This window comes from Maudiozyma barnettii, assembly GCF_903064755.1.
Source record: "Maudiozyma barnettii strain CLIB 1767 genome assembly, contig: KABA2_04, whole genome shotgun sequence".
In the NCBI taxonomy this organism is placed as follows: domain Eukaryota; kingdom Fungi; phylum Ascomycota; class Saccharomycetes; order Saccharomycetales; family Saccharomycetaceae; genus Maudiozyma; species Maudiozyma barnettii.
Window position 1 is genome coordinate 616,899 of NW_024545241.1, and position 18,307 is coordinate 635,205.

An 18,307-nucleotide genomic window follows, 5' to 3' on the forward strand; every position below is an offset into this window, starting at 1 on the left:
AAGAGAAAGGCAACCAACAGAAGTACAGTCGATATAAAGGGTAAATAAGAGAAAGAGAAGGAGATATCTATATTTCTATAAAGATGTTTGGTAAATTAGGAGGGATATTTAGTTGGGATAAACGTACAGTAGTACAACGATACACGCAGGACCTTTCACAAATTACTGGTGAGATTCATGCCCTTGAGAAGAGTTTGCAAAGAGGTCAGGACACAATAAATCGTATCCAGTCACGATTGACCACATATGGACTTATGGGTTCTGGTGCCGTGATGGCTTATGTGTACATGGAACGTATGTTTCCTTATTGGAGCAATTTTGTTAGTTTGATAGCGACATTTATAGCTTGTGTTGCAGTGTTGATGTCATTGAAATGGTTGGCTTCATTGATTTATGGGAAATACCAAACGTATCAGCAAAGGAAATTGAATAAGTTGAAGGCTATACATCAAAAGAAATTGAATGAATTGAAGAAAGAAACCAATTTTCATGAGACTAATTCAATTATTCAAAGGTTTTCATCAGGGGAGGATCAATCTGACGATGCAATGATTCTGATAGATGATGAATTGAAGGAAAAATATTCAGAATTACAAAATTTAAAGAATGAATTAGAGGCACTGAAACATAATGAAAATCAAACAGGTTTGAATAAAGAAGAAAAAGATGTATGGTTTGATAAAGTTATAGGTGTTCTAGCCGGGGGTAATGATTTAGATAAATTACCTAAACCTATTGTATGTCCCAACTGTCAGAAACATTCAGGTGCATATAGAATTCTTGGGAAGCCTTTACTTTTCATCTGTCCTTATTGTCAATATAAGATTGGTGAAAATACAGAATCGGTTCTCCCTCAAGAACAACAGTATGAGACAAAGAAGGAACAATCAACTGAAAGTCAATCAATTGAAAATCAATCAACAGATAAATAGCATTTGCATCGATATAAGCAATTATTTCCATATTATACAAATATATAATAACAACAATAATGAAAGATAATGTCGACCTGTTTAAAGTCCTTATGAATTAAATAGAAAAGAAGGATATATATATTTTAGACGCATATATATATACAGAATTATATCTATTTAGATAGAGACATGATAGCGTTAACAATGTCACCATTGTGGCTCTTTAGAGCCTTAATGGCAGCGTTCTTAGCGACGTTAGCTTGTTGCATGACCAATTCAATGTCTTCATTAGACAAATCACCAGCATCAACTTCAACATCGTCAGCTTCTTCAATCTTACCAGCACCAGATTCGATAGCATCGGCAGCAGCTTGCATATCAGCTTGAATGTCAGCTGGAGTCTTGGTGGCAACATCAGCGTCAGTTGGCATTATACCAGAAGCTTGAGCTTGTTCTTGAGCAGCAGCCAATTTTTGGGTGAAGTCGTCAACCTTTGGTTCACCAAAGACAACGTAGTTACCACCGGCAGTTCTGTAAACTTCTGGCTTTTCAATAGCAATGATTTCATTGTTCTTCTTTCTGTAGGCAACTCTGATGATACCTGGGACTCTCTTTAGACCTAGCTTCAATAGCAGGTCCTTGGACTTCTTTTCGTTCTTGGATAGGATGGAAACGTTTGGAGCAGACATTGTTGATAATATTTAGTTTTGTTGTGATGATTTGTTTTTTATTGATAATTAATATATATATATATTTCCCTATATAAAGATACGAATCAATTGTAATCAATCACTACAAAAAATACCCTCCAATTGTTCATGGACCTATCCTCAAACCTTACCTGTAAGGATTATACGTTGTTGTTGTCGTCGTCCAATTCCAATCAGTCAGTTCCTCTCAGTTTCCTCGTCGACAAAAAGAGAAAATTTTTCACTCTGAGCGAAGTTCGAGGAAACCCTAACATGCACGCCGTGTGGGTGCATACTATAACATGTTGAGTTTACTATGTACCGGAAATATAGGGCTTTCCCACTGTGAGAGGAAAGGGCAGTAATTGAATAATTTAAGGTGCGAAGAATAATAATAAGATGCTACTATCAAACCTGATGGAACTTTCTGTTTTTAAGTAGCGATTATTAGTTCTTATTCACTTTATAAAAGGCTTCTCTCTGGAATATATGTATATAGATTGATAAAACAGAATATTTTACCACACCCCCTTAACGTATATGTATGGAGTTATTGTTACGAAACCCTATTCAACGATCGTTACGTTCGACGTCTCGGTTCATTAATATAAATACTTTTAGGAAATGTCATTATAATAAACTAATATTCAGAAATAATAACCTTTTAAATGAGAATGCTGCTATACGACCCACTTCTCTGTTAATAAATACCCTCCATGGGAACAGGCTCTCAAGATCGTTTCATTCCATTTCATATTTGAATGCTAAGGATAATGCATTATATAGGAAACGAAAGAGTGAGAAAAACGAATTGTTAAGGAATACCACCAATATATTTACTAGAATGAAGATTCATATGAGATGGTTTTTGAAAAAATCAACAAATCCATTTAATGTAGATGATATTGGAGCTCTAATATCATGGATTGTAGTGAGTCATGTCCTTGTGTTTATTATTTGGACCACAACATTCGTGTCTTTGATCATATATTTAATGAACACTGTGTTTGCACAAGAATATTTGGCCAAAAAAATTGGTAAATTGATTACAAGTAATAATAATTTAACTGTAGTGTTTGAAAATGCTATTGTTCCAAGTTGGTCTGCTGGGAAGATTACCTTCAGTAAAGTATTCGTCTCTAGGAGACCGTATGGTGAAGATGATACCTTCAATAAAGGTTCTCAACAGGATGCGATGCAAAGAGCTACCCTAGCCTTAAGTGAGGATCTTTTGGTCAGTAGAGATGATTTCGAAGATGGGAACTATACACAATATGATTTGACTATCGAAGAAGTTCAAATATCAGTTAGTTTTACTAAATGGATAAATGGGAAAGGTTTTATAGATGAAGTGTCCATTAATGGTCTAAGAGGTGTTGTAGATAGAACACATTTAGTATGGAAACCTAATGATGATCCAAGAAACTATAGAAATATATATCACGTTGGTGATTTGGAGATTGCAAAATTTATAATGAATGATGTTCTAGTAACATTATATCAACCTAACGGATTTAGACCATTTCAAGTGAGTGTCTTCAATTGTGAATTACCACAATTGAGGAAACATTGGTTGTTTTTCGATCTCTTAAACGCAAATAGTATCAGTGGCACGTACGATAATTCAATGTTTACTATTCATAGAAAGATTAGATTCAATAAAGATGATTCCAAGTCAAGGATCGTTACACAATTAAGAATAGATAACCTAGATATAGATCATCTTAATGCAAGTATGGAGGGTCCCTTTGGATGGATTGCTGAGGGGTCAGTCGATATGGTTGCAGATATTTTCTTACCCGATGAGCACACTGATTCGTTTGCATTATCTGAATTAATTACAGATGTCAGTAACAAGATTTTAAACAGAATAGACTCAGACTCCCAACATTCTCAAGAGGAAGAAATAATTAGTACAAAAAATCTAAAGAAATTGGATTATAAGAAATTAGATCCTAATCAATATTTTGTAATGGATTTTTTCTTAAAACTAAACAATGTTAGGGCTGAGGTTCCCTTATTTACATCAGAATTGACCTATACGAACAATGCCTTGATAAGGCCCATTGTTGCATATATGAATTCACGAAGAACGTATATCCCAATAAAATGTATGGTCGTGAAGGATAAGTCTGATTTTGAAGGCTGTTGGACCATCTATGACTCGTATCTGATGAATGATTTGAGTGACGAGGTCTATGATGCTTTTGCTAACTATGTTTCAGACGAGCAAAGACGGTCGATCCGCGTAAAGAAAGTAACTTTTTGGTCATTGCAACTACTGCTACAATTGATCCTGATGGGATTAGGTGCAATAGCATAATAAAAAAGGATATAACACATATTCATATTCGGACTCTCTTCCATCCATCCCTGTAAATACACTCACATACATACATACACACATATATATATCTATATATATAGCATGCCATCACTACCCCATTCAATAAACAGATACTGGCCCAACATCTCATCTAAAACTTACAAACGTAGTGTTTATATCGTATTCGACTAAATAATATCAATAGAGTGCTATCCTGCTCCCCCGGGGCTCTGTGTGTGCTACATGCAATATTATATGTATATTTAAAGGGAACCCCGTACGGCGGACAAAGAGCGAGAGACGCAAGGGAGCGAAGGAAATATACTGGCAAGTTTTTTGTTTTGTTCTGTTTTTGTCTTTGGTAATAACAACATACAATAATAATAGGGAACCAAGAAGGTTTGTTAACAGGAAGAAATAAGTTAAAAGAGGAAGATATATCTATAGAGTTTTATTGTATTTAGTAGTGGTTAGTTTATCTTGTTTTTATTTTCTATTGCAACAAAGTAAACTTTTTGTATATATTTCCAGAATAAAAACGAAACAGTTGCAGAACATTTTACAGATAAGGTTCGCTACGAATTTCTTTTATTTTGCATAACCTATTGACTCATATCGTATTCATTAGACTAAAACTAATAATCATGGCACGTCCAGTATTGCAAACAACAGGCTCACTAGGTGTCTCTTATATCATATTCCGTGGTGTCAAGCACCTCCTTTCTAAACATGTCCCTGAAAAATGGTTACGAGTTGAAGAACAACAAAGGAATAGAGTCAACGACCTGGCTCAGAAAGTTGGTGGGAAAATACAGGATTCGTTGCCTAGTATCCCTGAAAAGACGCGAAATAATAGTGCCCTGTTAAAGACTGTTTATGATTCTTTCCAAAAAGTTAAATTATATGAAGTCGCAATCTATTTACTCACGATTCTGGTCGTAGTTATTTTACCACCATTATTATCATTACGTATGGATAAAAAGAAGAGAATTGCTTTGGAAGAATTTGAAAAACGAAACAAAGAAAATAATGATAAGCATGACGATAACGATAATATTAATTTAAGTAAAACTCACGAAGAAGAAGAAGAACCTGAAGAAGAACCTGAAGAAGAACCTGAAGAAGAACCTGAAGAACCTGAAGAGGAGGAATATGAAGAGGAAGTATCAGAGACTAGCAATGAACTTAGCAATGGCTCAATAAATAATAACGCCCAGCTTAGTTTAACTAAATATGAACAAACTACAGAAGATGAGACTCCACAAGAACAAGAATTGCCAGAACTAGAAGGCATTGAAGATGATAAGGATATTGATGAAAGTAATATCACTCTAGCGAGCTATCATGGTGTCGCAAGTGATGTAAATAATAATGAAATTGAAATTGAAGAAACTCCAGAATCAGAAGTCACCAATATAACTCATAATGGGGTTGATTTAGAGGCAGGATTTGAAGAAATTGATCAGATTGGTTCCCCTTTACAGCCAGTACATATTGAAGTCCCCGATGAAAATATAGAACCTATAGAAGCATCAAATGATGTCCAAGAGAAAGAAGTACTAGAACCAGAACAAGCAATTATCTTGGAAAAATCTGCCGAACAACCAAGAGAGGTACCTTCATTGTCAAATCCAATTGCCTTATCTTTTGACAGTCAAAGTTCACTCCATACTCAAATGTTGTTCCCATCAGCAGGATCATCATCTTATATTCAATTTTCACCAACAAAGACAAGTGATCTGAAAGTGGAGATTAATAAGAAGAACGCTTATTCACAACCCTTCGAATACTAATAGTACATAATCAGTTAAATAAAATTTAGAAAAAAAAATTATTTAAAAATTAAAGGTTATCTTGACCAGGGGTTATAGCAGTCAAACTAAGGAAAGTTATCATTTCCCATTTTTTGTTTACATAAGGGTGTATAAAGCTTTCTTGCAGAGTCTAGAGTAAACTTATAATTTTTTAAACAAATCATAAAAATTTCAATAATATTTTTCTGCTGGAAATTTACTACCAAAATTTTCAATAATGAATCAAATTATAAGTATGAACTCTCACATCATCAGTCATTGATAAGTATCGTTCCATATTTTTGTTGATAGTTTGACTCTATTTTAACTAATCTGTCATACTGAGTCCTCAATTAACACAAATACTTTATAATATTCTAGGTACAGAGAATAGACGCAGAAGCTTCTTCATCGCCGCGAAGAATCTTTATTGGAAAATTTTCTTAGAGAATAACTAAATGAACAAAGAAGCTCATCGCATCTCTTACTAGTAAAAAGAACTAAATATATAAGATAAAAAATTGAATAAGCATTATCTTTTAATATCTAAATCTGAATTAGTAAAAAAGACGTACAACCTACTATTAACAATGAGTGTAAAAGGGATATCTATGACCTCATTGGTCAAGGAATTGGAAATCGCTACAGGAAATGATTTCCAAAATGTTTTAAAAGCACTTTCGTCTTCGACTTACGTTGATGAAAAACTATTGAAAACTGACTTAGGATTATTGAATGCCAAAATCTTAAAATTACTACGTTCTAACAAAGAATATGAGGTTTGGAAGGGCTGTCATGCCGCTTCTATGATATGTTCTTTTAACGCACTATTCTTATTGTCCTACGGTGGTCAATCATTAAATGCAGTTTATGCTAAACTGGAACATATGTTAAATTATTACTCAAGTACAACAAACACTTCGCAAGGGAGAACCCTATTAAAGACTCTAGTTACCACTACTAAGATTTTGATGGACTTAATGAGAAACAAACCAACTCTTTCGAGAGAATGCTTGGTTCCAAAATTGAAAGCAATTATTCCAACACTCATCCAGTTAAGTCGTTACGATCCCGAATTATGTCTGCCAATCCTTAGAGATCTGTTATTTAAACATAGTACTACGTTCAAACCATATGTGAACAAGTTCCGTGCATCTTTGACAGAACAAATCGCTACTGGTTACCATCATTTCCCTAAGGAGGTTCAACAATTGTTGTGTAGTAACTACGCTTATCTACATTTGATTAAATTACAAGCACAAAATGTTCAAGATGAAACAGAAGCGCATCACAGAGCTTACCATGATGAAGCATGGAGAGCAGGAATTTTCTCCATTTTAGTCCAGTTTAAACCAATTATTAAACTTTGTAGCAATATTTTAGATTTTGATCAAGATAAAGAATTATCTAAACTATTTGAATTGTTACCATCGGATCAATATAAGGATTACAAGATTGAAGAATTTTTGCCACCATTGAAACTTGATTTGAATGCACCTTTTACTTTATGGGAATTGCCTAGACGTATCAACTTATTAGTCGATTTGCTGACCTCTTTTGTGACTCAACCGACTCCATTCCCAATTAGAGTTCCAATTGGTACAATTAATTTCATTTGTGAAACTTTAGTCAGTGTTTCTACCAAGTACTTACCAGTGAAGCGTGAATTACGTCGTGATCAGGACTTAAATGCCATTATCGCTGACATTCTTCCTGAAATCCAATTCGCTGGTATTACGTTATGGAGAGATATGCTCAAATCTTACGGAAAATGTTTCTTACCAATGTCTGACAGAATTCTTGGAAGTCTTGAAGTCTTTATCCCATTCAAACCAAAGTCTAATGTGGTTGACTTGGAGACTTGCAAACTTTTAGAAGAAAAACTTTTGAATGTGTTCGAGGTGGCTAATTTGGTTTTATCTAACGTTGGCCATAGATTGAATGAAGTCGATTCCATTCTAAAATTAGTAGAAATAGGACTGTATTTAACTGAGGACACTTCATTGATTGAAAGTATATTCGATAATAAACCATTAGATAAAAAAGAAGCCATAATTTCTCAAAATAAGAATAAAACCAAACATAAGAAGGATAATAAAGCTGGTGCAATTACTGATCTATACACTAATTATGACCAATTCCTAACTAAAACTTCTCTTCGTAAATTTGATGAAATTAACAATTTCTTAAGCTTTATCATTAGTAACTGGAGACTTGGTACTAGTCAACAAATTCAAACCATAAAATATTCAGTCTCTAGAAGTTTGCAAATCAAGGAACAAATGGGTTCTATTCCGCCCAGTTTTGTTAAATTATTGAGATTATTGGTCCTAAATCCTGGTAATGAGAGATTATCTATCTTACCAATCGCCATTTCCCTATTAAAGGCATCTAACGATGTGGCTTTCGATTTATTGTGCCATCCAAGATTACCAATGGGTATTGTTCACAATGCTAAAAAATTAGCTGATGTAGAAGAGGATGATGAAAAGGTCATTGAAGAAGGGACTTACCATGGCGTTGAGGACGATGGTGCTGAAAAAGCTCATTCATCGTATAATTTCAACATTCCTGAGATTGGCGACGATGAAGAAACTGTTCCAATTCCAAATCTTGAAAATCCTTCCATTCCTGTTACAAATGTTGAAAATGAGACAAAGGTTTTTAAGAAAAGATCTGCTGAAGAAGTCGAACAACTTGAGACAGAATTATCTGTTAAACGTACTAAAGTGAGTGAACAGTCCAAGACTAAAGAAGAGATTATCGAAGAACAAATTATTGCAGACAATGAAATCGAGAAAGAATTACAACCAGCTGTTGAAAGAGTTCACGAAGAAGCTGCCAAAGATGAAATAGTTGAGAAAAACGAACAAGAAGATGAAGATGAAGAAGATGAAGAATTCGAAATTCCTGAAATTCATTTAAGTGAATACGAAGATGACGAGGATGCAGAAAGTGATAACTAAATATATTTAAAGTACATATTGTAATTTAATTGAAAAAAAAAATAACCGAATAAATAATAAAACATTAGTAACCTTTTTGCATTTGACCATAGTTATATGAATGTTAAAATAATGATAGGGATAGGTATACATATATAAATAAATATAAATATATGTTTGTGTTTGTATGTATGTGAGTATGTGTCAAGAAATTAGGCAAAGAAAAAAGAAAGATCATCAAACTAGGTCAACTAGAGATTTAGTAATTTCGTTCTTACATGGAACAGATAATGGATTTGGTCCACTCATATATTGACTAAACAAAAATCTACCAACGGCTGGTTCTTTAACCAACTCCATCTTGTAAACATCACCATGTTTGCAATTGATATAAGTCATTTGTAAACTACCGTCGGAGTTTAATTCCATCAATAAATCGTCATCTTTCAAGAAGGAACCCTTTTTGTTAAATGCGTTTCTTAATTCATCAATACCCTTTTCCAAAACCTCTCTGTTTTCTTCAGCATTTGGATGATTCCAAATTGTCTTAATAATACCTTCTCTAACGAAAGTCAAGTTAGTATTTTTGATTGGAGTAAATTTTGCGGTCATTCTAACACCACCATCCAACAAATTTCTTGCTAATATGACAGATTTTACTGGATCTTCAAGTGCAGCCAGAACATTTTCTTTATGAGTTTTATTTTCATCTGTATCAATAAAAGTTTTCTTCAAAAAGAAGGAGTTAAGGATCATTGGAACATATTTTTTATCATCATCAGCAATGTAGATACCGAGACCATAAACCTTAAAACTTTCAACGATCACAGATCTTACACCTAGACCTAATAAAGAATAATTGGTGCCCAATGGATACAAAGGTGGACGTAATGCACTTGGGAAGGAGTTGATTTGGTCATTGATCTCAAAATATTTAATCTCTGGCAATTTATTAGAAGTTTGATATGAATACAATAAAGCACCAACACCTAGACCTAAAGTTCCAGCTATCCAGTAGTTGGAAAACGTCTTAGGTCTCTTAGCCTCAACAGGAGATGTGTTGCTCGTAGCATTTGTAGCAGCTGTCTTTCTTAAACAAAGAAATGTAGAGAACCTGGAAACTCTAATATTTTTAGAGATACAACTTTTCGTAATACCCTTAGCTAAAGTGTTTGCGTACATGATAATTAATGTGCACGGAGTTGATGAAATTTAAAGCTCTCTCTTCTAATATAAATTCAATATCAGTTTAAAATAGGATACAACAAACCTTCTAGGGAAACAAGTTTTCGAGTGAATTTCAACTATATATATACTTAAACATCTATAAACATTTCGAAATAAGGCAATAATGCGCTGCCATTGTATAAGAAGGGGATCCGCATTAGCATTGAGAATAGCAGTTCTAAATAATTACGAGTCAATACTCCGTACGCCAAAGTTGAAATATCCCAAACATCTAAATATGCTCTTCTCGGGTGTCTGTCTGTCTCGTATTCTTCCTCTTTCCCTCCCTGTTCAACTTGGTAAACTTTCAACGAACTTCGTGAAAAATGTTACTCTCTGCTTACTAAAACGGAATCGATCTGTACAAAATTTGTTAAGCAGAGAGAACCAACAGCATGAGCCTGAAAAAAGAAACGAAAACTTATCAACGACAAAGGTAAAGAGTGATCACCGCCGCAATCTCTAGGACGAAGGAGGGGGTTTATGTCCAATTTAAAGGCAAATTTATGTTTTTTTGTTGCAGCTGGTAATTACAAAGAGCATAGTGATGATCTCTGCGGGTGTCGAGTCCTTCATGTATTAATCAGGTATAGCTAACAGTTTGGGAGACCTTACCTGCAGAGTTTTCTAAAAATTGACATTACAAGAATTATTGGTTAATGGGCAAAAACTGGTTTGGTACATGTAGGTGTATTGTTTCCCTCTTTGACATCTATATAGAAACCCTGTCGTTTGCTAATGATGGTCTGGACCAGAGGTATCTGAACCCATACCCTCCATTTCTTGTTGTAAAACGTCTTCTATGGTAGCCGTTTGATCATTACCATTTTTAAAATGATCTATGTTGTACTTGGCGGCTTCATCGAGACGTTCTTGATATTCTTTTTTCACAACCTCCATCTCTTGTTCCACTTCTTCATCTACTTGGAAACTAATGGCACTGAAACCATTTTAGGTGTTAGTAATATGTAACATCTTTGAATATAAATATTTCTGATGAAACTTGGTATTTAGTTAAATTGTATTATATACTTCTGATTCAAGGTGTGATAAACATATAACATACATTTCTTGGTCAACAATTCAATTGCCTTCTTCTTAAGTTCTGCCCTTTCTATTGGTGTCAAGCTCATCGTTCAACTTGTTAAAAAAAAATAAAAGAGTAAACCTACAACCACGATAACGAAAACAGACACTGTACTTTAATATCTATTGTTAATGTAAGATCTAGTTACAATTCTTGCTCTTATATTCAATCACAAATGTTTACTAATTTCTCATAGATATAGATAATATTTACTAGTTATGAAATTTATTATGGTCATAAAATCATTTCTAACGAAATCACGGCAAGTAATGAAGCCCGAATATATCACTAAGCGATAATATTTGCTAGCTGTAGTGAAACCCTCATACCAAATCTTTAGAGGAAGTTTGCCACCCTATAGAGTAAAATTTCTTGAGGAATAAGGAAAGACTATAAGGATTGAGAAGGTTGAAGCCAATTGGGACATAAGGAATCAAGGTAAAAAACATCTGTGAAGTATCATCATTTGATTGGAAGGGACATACTTACGAGACATTTGATATACAGAAGAGGATTCACGTTGTGGAAGGATTTTGTTGAAGAAATAATAAGACCTAATAATAACAGAATAAAATTAGCAAAAGCATAATGGTATTAGAAGCTACTGTACTAGTTGTTGACAACTCTGAATACTCCAGAAATGGTGATTTTCCAAGAACCAGATTTGAAGCTCAGGTAGATGCTGTCGAGTTTCTATTTCAAAATAAAAGAAATGAAAACCCTGAAAATAATGTTGGTTTAATAGCAGCAGCAGGTGATAATCCTGTTGTATTGTCCACATTCACATCAGAATTTGGTAAAATATTGGCAGGATTACACGAAATTACAATTGGTGGTTCTATCCACTTAGGTACAGCAATCCGTATAGCTGATTTAACTTTAAAGCATCGTCAAAATAAACATCAACGAGAGAGAATCGTCGTGTTTGTATGTAGTCCAATCTTAGATACAAAAGAAGAATTAGTAAAATTAGGTAAGAAACTAAGGAAAAATGGTGTTACCGTTGATATCATTAACTTTGGAGAAATCGAACAAAACACAGAAATATTAGAAGCATTTTTTGAAGCAGCAGGAGAACCTACTGCAACAGAAGGTTGTCATTTAGTTACTTTAAAACCAGGCCCAAGATTGCTGTATGAACAAATTGCCACGTCGTCAATCATATTAGGCAACAACCACACAGGTGACGCCAATGATTTCAATGACGTTAACATGGGCGGTGAGAGTGCATTTATGGATTTCGGTGTAGATCCATCAATGGATCCAGAATTAGCGATGGCTTTACGTCTATCTATGGAGGAAGAACAACAAAGACAAGAAAGATTAAGACAGCAAGAGCAACAACAGCAAGAGCAAAGTAATGGCAATAATGAATCTGAGACTAAATAGTCTTATTGAATCCTTACAAATCGAATATAGTATCTATACATATACAACATTTTTTTAAAAAAAGTAATTAAAGATTAGTTCCCTTCTATAGTTTTAATGTAGAGATTATTCATGCAACTATTCATATATAGCTTTTATATGTACTTATGATAATATTATGGAAAATAAACATATTATAATCTTTGAGCGATCTTGATAACATCACCTAGAATACCAGCGGCAGTAACATCAGCACCTGCACCAGCACCTTGAATGACGACTGGGTTAGTGTAACGTTTGGTCTTGATGGAGATGACATTGTCAGAACCCTTTAGAGCAGCAAATGGATGAGAGTAGTCGTATTTTTCAATACCGACAGAAACCTTGTTGGTCTTGACATCAACCTTACCAATAAATCTTAAGACCTTCTTTTCCTTAGCGGCTTCTTCCTTCAATTTAGTCAAATCGGCATCATAGTTTGGCAATTTTTCCAAGAATTCGGCAGCAGCTTCAACAGATTCCAATGGTTTTGGAATCAAAGATTGAACTGGGAATGATTGTGGGTTTTCAACTTGTAGACCAGAGATTCTGGCAACAATGGTGACCTTTCTGGCAACATCTAGACCGTTCAAGTCATCTCTTGGATCTGGTTCAGTGTAACCTAATTCCTTAGCAACCTTCACAATATCAGAGAATTTAACATCATTTGGTTGAATGGTAGAGAATTCATTGAAAATGTAGGATAAAGTACCAGAGAAGATACCTTCAATCTTTTCCACTTCGTCACCAGTTTGAATAATTTCTCTTAGGAAACTTAGAATTGGCAAACCAGCACCGACAGTGGCTTCATGGTATACTAGACCATCCGTTGGTCTACCGGCAAAGATCTCCTTCCAAGTGGCTAGATCAGAAGAGAATGCCTTCTTATTTGGAGTAGCAATGGAGATACCACTTTCAACAATCTTTGGGTAAAAACCAGAAATGTAAGCGCTAGAAGTGTTATCAACTAGAATGGTTGGCTGTGGAGATTTCTTCAAGAATTCGATCAATTCTGGAATGGTCAAGGTCCTATCAGAGGCCTTAGCTAGAGTATCCTTCCAATTAGCGTCTAGCTTCAACGGAGAGTAGTCCTTAGAGATTAAGGAGTTTTCAGCTTCACCGACATAGACCAAACTGTAAGTGATTGGGGATTTCATAGCAATGATTTGGTTCAAGAAAGAAGAACCAACAACACCGGCACCGACAACGGCAACATTAACAACCTTACCTGACATTTCTATTTTATTTTATTATATTATCTAGAGTGAATACACTTTAATCTAAAATTTACAAATAAAGATACTAATAACAATTTCAATGCACAAAAAAAAGGTTCAAATTGATATGATTTCAATGAATATGTTTTAATATCATTTTATATAAATTTCAGTAAAATGGTTTACAATTTCCACATGGAAATCTCTCTCATTTTCCCTCCCTCTATTAGTTAATTAGTTAGTCATTTTTCATTTTTCACAAAACTTTCAGTTATTTTACTGTACAGCGCAATTTCAGAGATGATAAAATATTTCCGGCATCGCTTTGCAACTTGTAGCCTTCGCAATGGGAAATTATCAGTTTAAGATACCACGAAGTATCGAAGGGGAAGAAACTGGAACAGAAAGAGTAGAAGTGTGTAATTGTCTGCAAGCTTTCACGTGGTTGGGTTCATTTCCTTAAGGTGATGAGCAAATTGAAAGTTTAGTAAAATAATACCATATATGGTGAAATATACAGAAGTTTGGAATGAACTGACTCACTCAATTTCCCTATTTACAAAAAAGTACGGACATTATATATATCTATCTATAGTTAATTCGTAATATTTTGAATCACAAATCTTGGAATGCCATTTCAAGAGAAGGCGCTACTTGCTTTCTGGAGGCTTCGATATTTTGTTGTTCATATTGTTGAAATTCTTCATCGTTAACTAAAGTTCCTGATGTATTTCCCATTACACCAACATCAGGCTTTTCAAGTTTTAGATATTCTTCAATATTACTAATCATATCCTTTGCAAGAGATTTAACTTCATCAGATGGTATCAATGTCATTTGTCTTTGAAATTTACCATTTTGTACAAATGACGTCATAATAGTCAATATATCGATATCTTTCTCCTCTCTATATCTAATACACTCTTCTTTAAAACCCTGACGACCGCCGAATTCCTCATATAACCAACCCATTGGTTTCACTATAGAAGATATACCCATAATCAGTTTTCCTTCATGAACACCCTTTGTGTTCGAGAATTCAAATTGTTTGTAATCTTTTCTTAGTAGATCTCTTGCTGTAAAACCAGAAATATCATTCTTTGCATTCTTAATGATCTTGGTATATTTATCCATATCAATATCTGGTGCATATTTAGAATATAACTCTTTGGAAATTGAATCAGCATGTTCCACTCTATGACTGAAATTCGTAGTATCAACTAAACCGGCAGCCAAACATAATTGTGTAACGTCATGTCCCGGTTGGTAACTCTTCGGTAGAATTTCATTCACAAAATAGTTGTACACTAAAGAGGTACAACTACCACACACTTGGATAATTCTAGGTGAGGCATCTAAATATAGACCCATATCCTTATGATGGTCAACCACACCAACAACTTTTGTAATGTATTTTTTAACTTCATTGACTACTTCATTATGATCCACAAGGACAGCCTCGATAGTTTTGTTACTTTCTTGCCATTGCTTAACATCATCGAGGAAAAATAGAAGGTCTTCATCAATGTTAACATCATTCAACACATGTATGATATCTCTTCTCAACTTCAAATCATCCTTTGTAATATTAATAATTGGAATGATCGGTTGGGCATCCTTTGAGTTTTCCACAAATCTGAAGTAAGCGTAGCTGATTGCACTAGTGACAGAATCCAAATCAGCAGATTCGTTACCACAAACTATTCTTACCGTATTGCTAGTCACCGGCGTTGCCTTTAGGAGGTTTAAAAAAGAGCGTACGGTTAAGGACATTACTATCTATAAAACTATATTCCACTGGAGTAATTGAATAGGTATAGATACGAATAAATGTTATCATTTCTGTCGAAACCTGTCAAAGTGTAGTTTAATCTCTCTCATTTAAAGCAATACGACCGATGGGGCACTTATCTTGTTGACATCGCGTTCCACTCACAAGACCAAGCAGGCTGCCAATCCAAAAAAAAGGCAAAATGCAAGGGCTCTAACCTCAAAGAGATAAGGGTGAGGTCTCACTAATGTGATCTCGAACAGTAATTAACAGGTAGCTACTAAATTATTCAATTCATTGACCATCAAGAAAAAAGTGTAGTTTATCTTTCAAACATGTTCTGATGTTGGAATATATCTATATAATGCGAATATAAAATATATATCATGTGAAGTTAAGATGGATATCCAACAATTCCCTTTGCTGTATCTGTTCAGGTTCTAGCGTGGGCCACCCATAAATGATAGGAGCATAGAATACAAAGCATGATATTATTGGGACAAGGAGAAACATATAAAATGAATATAATCGCCTTCCTAACCGTGTATAATCTTCTTGTTTTGTCTTGTTTGTTTGGAGAAGAGCTTCCCAGAAAATAGCGGTAAATAGACATCCTATCATCTGAGCAGGTAAATAATGATGCAGAAACTTTTGCCTTTCCATTAAATAGAATGGGAAGTAATGACAGGCCCACCCTATAAATAGGAATGCCAGTGGTCCGAAGAAAACTTCTCTCATTTCACAAGTAACTAATCCTATGACCCAACTAGGTAATAATATGTCAATCATTATTATTACAACATATATTAATAGAGTAGCAGCCTCAAGCCACCATGCAATAATATTACCAATAAAATATATCTGATCCCTATCTTCGGCTTTAGTCCAATATAGAACTCCACTGAGACATAATGGCCAAGACGATGGCTGTGAAGCAAAATCATGTTCGGATGATAAATCATTATTGTACATAAACATTGCATTCTGTAATTCTGACCATTTACTGAAAAATGGATATTCTTTAAATTTCCTCTCTGTTGCCTCATCTTTCCTTTCTTTATCTATGTCAATAATTCTATCTATTTTCCAATCATTGTACGCAAAACCAATCCTATTAAGGTCCATATTAGCCATGATTAGTTGTTCATCATTATAAGAGTCGCTATTTGTCTTGTTATCCATATAAATTGTACATTCTACTCCTGTATTAAATATTTTAAAGGCAGTCTTGTTAGAACTTACAACATGACCATAATCGATTTCCCTTAAGGGTAAAAGGTTAAATAATGTGTGCTCATACATATAAGTGTCTGCTACATCTTTATCAACCATTGTAAAATTTGTCGTTTCACCACGCACATCTGTCGGATCATTCAACATATTGTTTGATGATAAATATTTCCCAGAGTAAATGTTCTTAAATTTTACGTTTGTGTTCAATGTCAACACTGAATCACATCCAAAATCCTCACAATCGTGCTCTGGTATGATTTGCCATATTACTTTATCATTAGTAACATAAGTACCCAATAATGTATTATTAGTAACGTCATCCACGCTTAAAAATATTTCTGAAAAATCATGACGTATGGTAATTTTGTCAAAGAATCTAACATTAAACTGATCATGATGATCTAAAAAGGCTTTGTTAGGTATTAAACTATCTTGAAATGCTTCAGACAAAAATTCACTCTCCTCACTATCATATATAAGAATTTGAAAATGAATCCAAAACCAAAATAGATACAACAGAAATGGTAACATGACCAAATAGTTTAACTTTTGAATAAAATATCTCATAAAAAGCCTTAAACTAGTACTCTTTGACTGACAAAATAATTGCCATAGATTATAACATACAGCTATTCCAATAGTTGCATACGTCATCACGCCAACATATTTACAAGATATGGCACATGACAAATATATTCCTGTTTGAATCAACCATATATACCATTCCCTCGTAAATGATTTCCCATGAGTTATTTCACATTTATAATATCTGATATAGGAATATAATGTAGCACTGATACTCAACAATAGCAGTGTATCCAGGAAGATAAATCTTGTTTGACATACTTGAGCATTATCAAGAGCGAAAAGTAAAGACCCAAATGCACACGTTATTGCAAAACAGTTCAATTCCTTTAAAGAGTTAAAAATAAGTGGCACTATCAATGTACCTAATATAGCATTGACTACCCTATATGCAACATAAGGTGCCACTACTGCGCCATCCTCTATGTAACTCTGTCCAACGTAATCAAATTTAAAATATCCACTATAATTGGCTAAATATCCTATTAATGCAAAAAATAATTTTGCTAAGGGAGGATGCACATCAAAGAAAAATCTTCTTTCTAAGTAGTATGATGCAAATTTCCCAAAATGAACCTCATCGAAAACGACAGCAGAAGGAAACGTAATTTTAACCAATCGTACTACCAAGGCTATGAATGTGACCAGCAAGCAATATCGATTATATGTTATAGGAGAATCTGGGAGTCCTTTTCCCAAAAGATTTACTGAGTTGAATTTCGAATAGTCCAAGGAATCATCTTCCTTTTCTATTTCGACACTAGTTGTAGCAGACATACTTTATGCAGATTCTACTTTGTTACAGCAGCTGTATCCATCCGTTCAATTAGCAACTTATACTGCTCTCTGCACCAAGTTAAACTTCATATTTCTCATATCTAGATAAATAAATATATATAAATAGAAGTGAAATATGAGACAATCTATATAGCTAACTGTCTCATTGAAGTATGTCCTTACATAATATCCATATATACCGAAAGTCGAATAAAGAGAGATGCCACTTTTGTCGCTATCCCTCGGACGTTTCTGTATAATGAAAGACTAAAAAACAAACAAAATTCAAACAAAAAATGAAATGAACGAAATTCTAATTGTATTTGAAATAGAAAC

The 18,307-nt window shown here is 34.1% G+C and overlaps 10 protein-coding genes across 10 annotated transcripts; 5 read left to right on the plus strand and 5 right to left on the minus strand.

The window, feature by feature from the left end:
* Positions 1-83: 83 nt before the first annotated feature.
* LNP1 (Lnp1p) lies at positions 84-932 on the plus strand (the record flags this gene model as incomplete). The annotated part of the gene is made up of 1 exon (XM_041550328.1): positions 84-932. The coding sequence occupies one exon, from the start codon at positions 84-86 to the stop codon at positions 930-932; it is 849 nt and encodes a 282-aa protein (XP_041406262.1).
* Positions 933-1,087: 155 nt separating this feature from the next.
* Positions 1,088-1,603, minus strand: EGD2 (Egd2p; the record flags this gene model as incomplete). The annotated part of the gene is made up of 1 exon (XM_041550329.1): positions 1,088-1,603. The coding sequence occupies one exon, from the start codon at positions 1,601-1,603 to the stop codon at positions 1,088-1,090; it is 516 nt and encodes a 171-aa protein (XP_041406263.1).
* Positions 1,604-2,147: 544 nt separating this feature from the next.
* On the plus strand, positions 2,148-3,926 carry MDM31 (Mdm31p; the record flags this gene model as incomplete). The annotated part of the gene is made up of 1 exon (XM_041550330.1): positions 2,148-3,926. One exon carries the CDS (start codon positions 2,148-2,150, stop codon positions 3,924-3,926), a length of 1,779 nt encoding a protein of 592 aa, XP_041406264.1.
* Positions 3,927-4,573: 647 nt separating this feature from the next.
* On the plus strand, positions 4,574-5,722 carry NVJ1 (Nvj1p; the record flags this gene model as incomplete). Its single annotated transcript, XM_041550331.1, has 1 exon — positions 4,574-5,722. The coding sequence occupies one exon, from the start codon at positions 4,574-4,576 to the stop codon at positions 5,720-5,722; it is 1,149 nt and encodes a 382-aa protein (XP_041406265.1).
* Positions 5,723-6,312: 590 nt separating this feature from the next.
* Positions 6,313-8,688, plus strand: RIX1 (Rix1p; the record flags this gene model as incomplete). The annotated part of the gene is made up of 1 exon (XM_041550332.1): positions 6,313-8,688. One exon carries the CDS (start codon positions 6,313-6,315, stop codon positions 8,686-8,688), a length of 2,376 nt encoding a protein of 791 aa, XP_041406266.1.
* Positions 8,689-8,904: 216 nt separating this feature from the next.
* AIM18 (Aim18p) lies at positions 8,905-9,849 on the minus strand (the record flags this gene model as incomplete). Its single annotated transcript, XM_041550333.1, has 1 exon — positions 8,905-9,849. One exon carries the CDS (start codon positions 9,847-9,849, stop codon positions 8,905-8,907), a length of 945 nt encoding a protein of 314 aa, XP_041406267.1.
* A 1,720-nt stretch (positions 9,850-11,569) lies between these two features.
* RPN10 (proteasome regulatory particle base subunit RPN10) lies at positions 11,570-12,370 on the plus strand (the record flags this gene model as incomplete). Its single annotated transcript, XM_041550334.1, has 1 exon — positions 11,570-12,370. The coding sequence occupies one exon, from the start codon at positions 11,570-11,572 to the stop codon at positions 12,368-12,370; it is 801 nt and encodes a 266-aa protein (XP_041406268.1).
* A 173-nt stretch (positions 12,371-12,543) lies between these two features.
* On the minus strand, positions 12,544-13,623 carry HOM6 (homoserine dehydrogenase; the record flags this gene model as incomplete). Its single annotated transcript, XM_041550335.1, has 1 exon — positions 12,544-13,623. The coding sequence occupies one exon, from the start codon at positions 13,621-13,623 to the stop codon at positions 12,544-12,546; it is 1,080 nt and encodes a 359-aa protein (XP_041406269.1).
* Positions 13,624-14,220: 597 nt separating this feature from the next.
* PPX1 (exopolyphosphatase) lies at positions 14,221-15,378 on the minus strand (the record flags this gene model as incomplete). The annotated part of the gene is made up of 1 exon (XM_041550336.1): positions 14,221-15,378. The coding sequence occupies one exon, from the start codon at positions 15,376-15,378 to the stop codon at positions 14,221-14,223; it is 1,158 nt and encodes a 385-aa protein (XP_041406270.1).
* A 382-nt stretch (positions 15,379-15,760) lies between these two features.
* KABA2_04S06028 (uncharacterized protein) lies at positions 15,761-17,971 on the minus strand (the record flags this gene model as incomplete). The annotated part of the gene is made up of 1 exon (XM_041550337.1): positions 15,761-17,971. The coding sequence occupies one exon, from the start codon at positions 17,969-17,971 to the stop codon at positions 15,761-15,763; it is 2,211 nt and encodes a 736-aa protein (XP_041406271.1).
* Between the last annotated feature and the right edge of the window lie 336 nt (positions 17,972-18,307).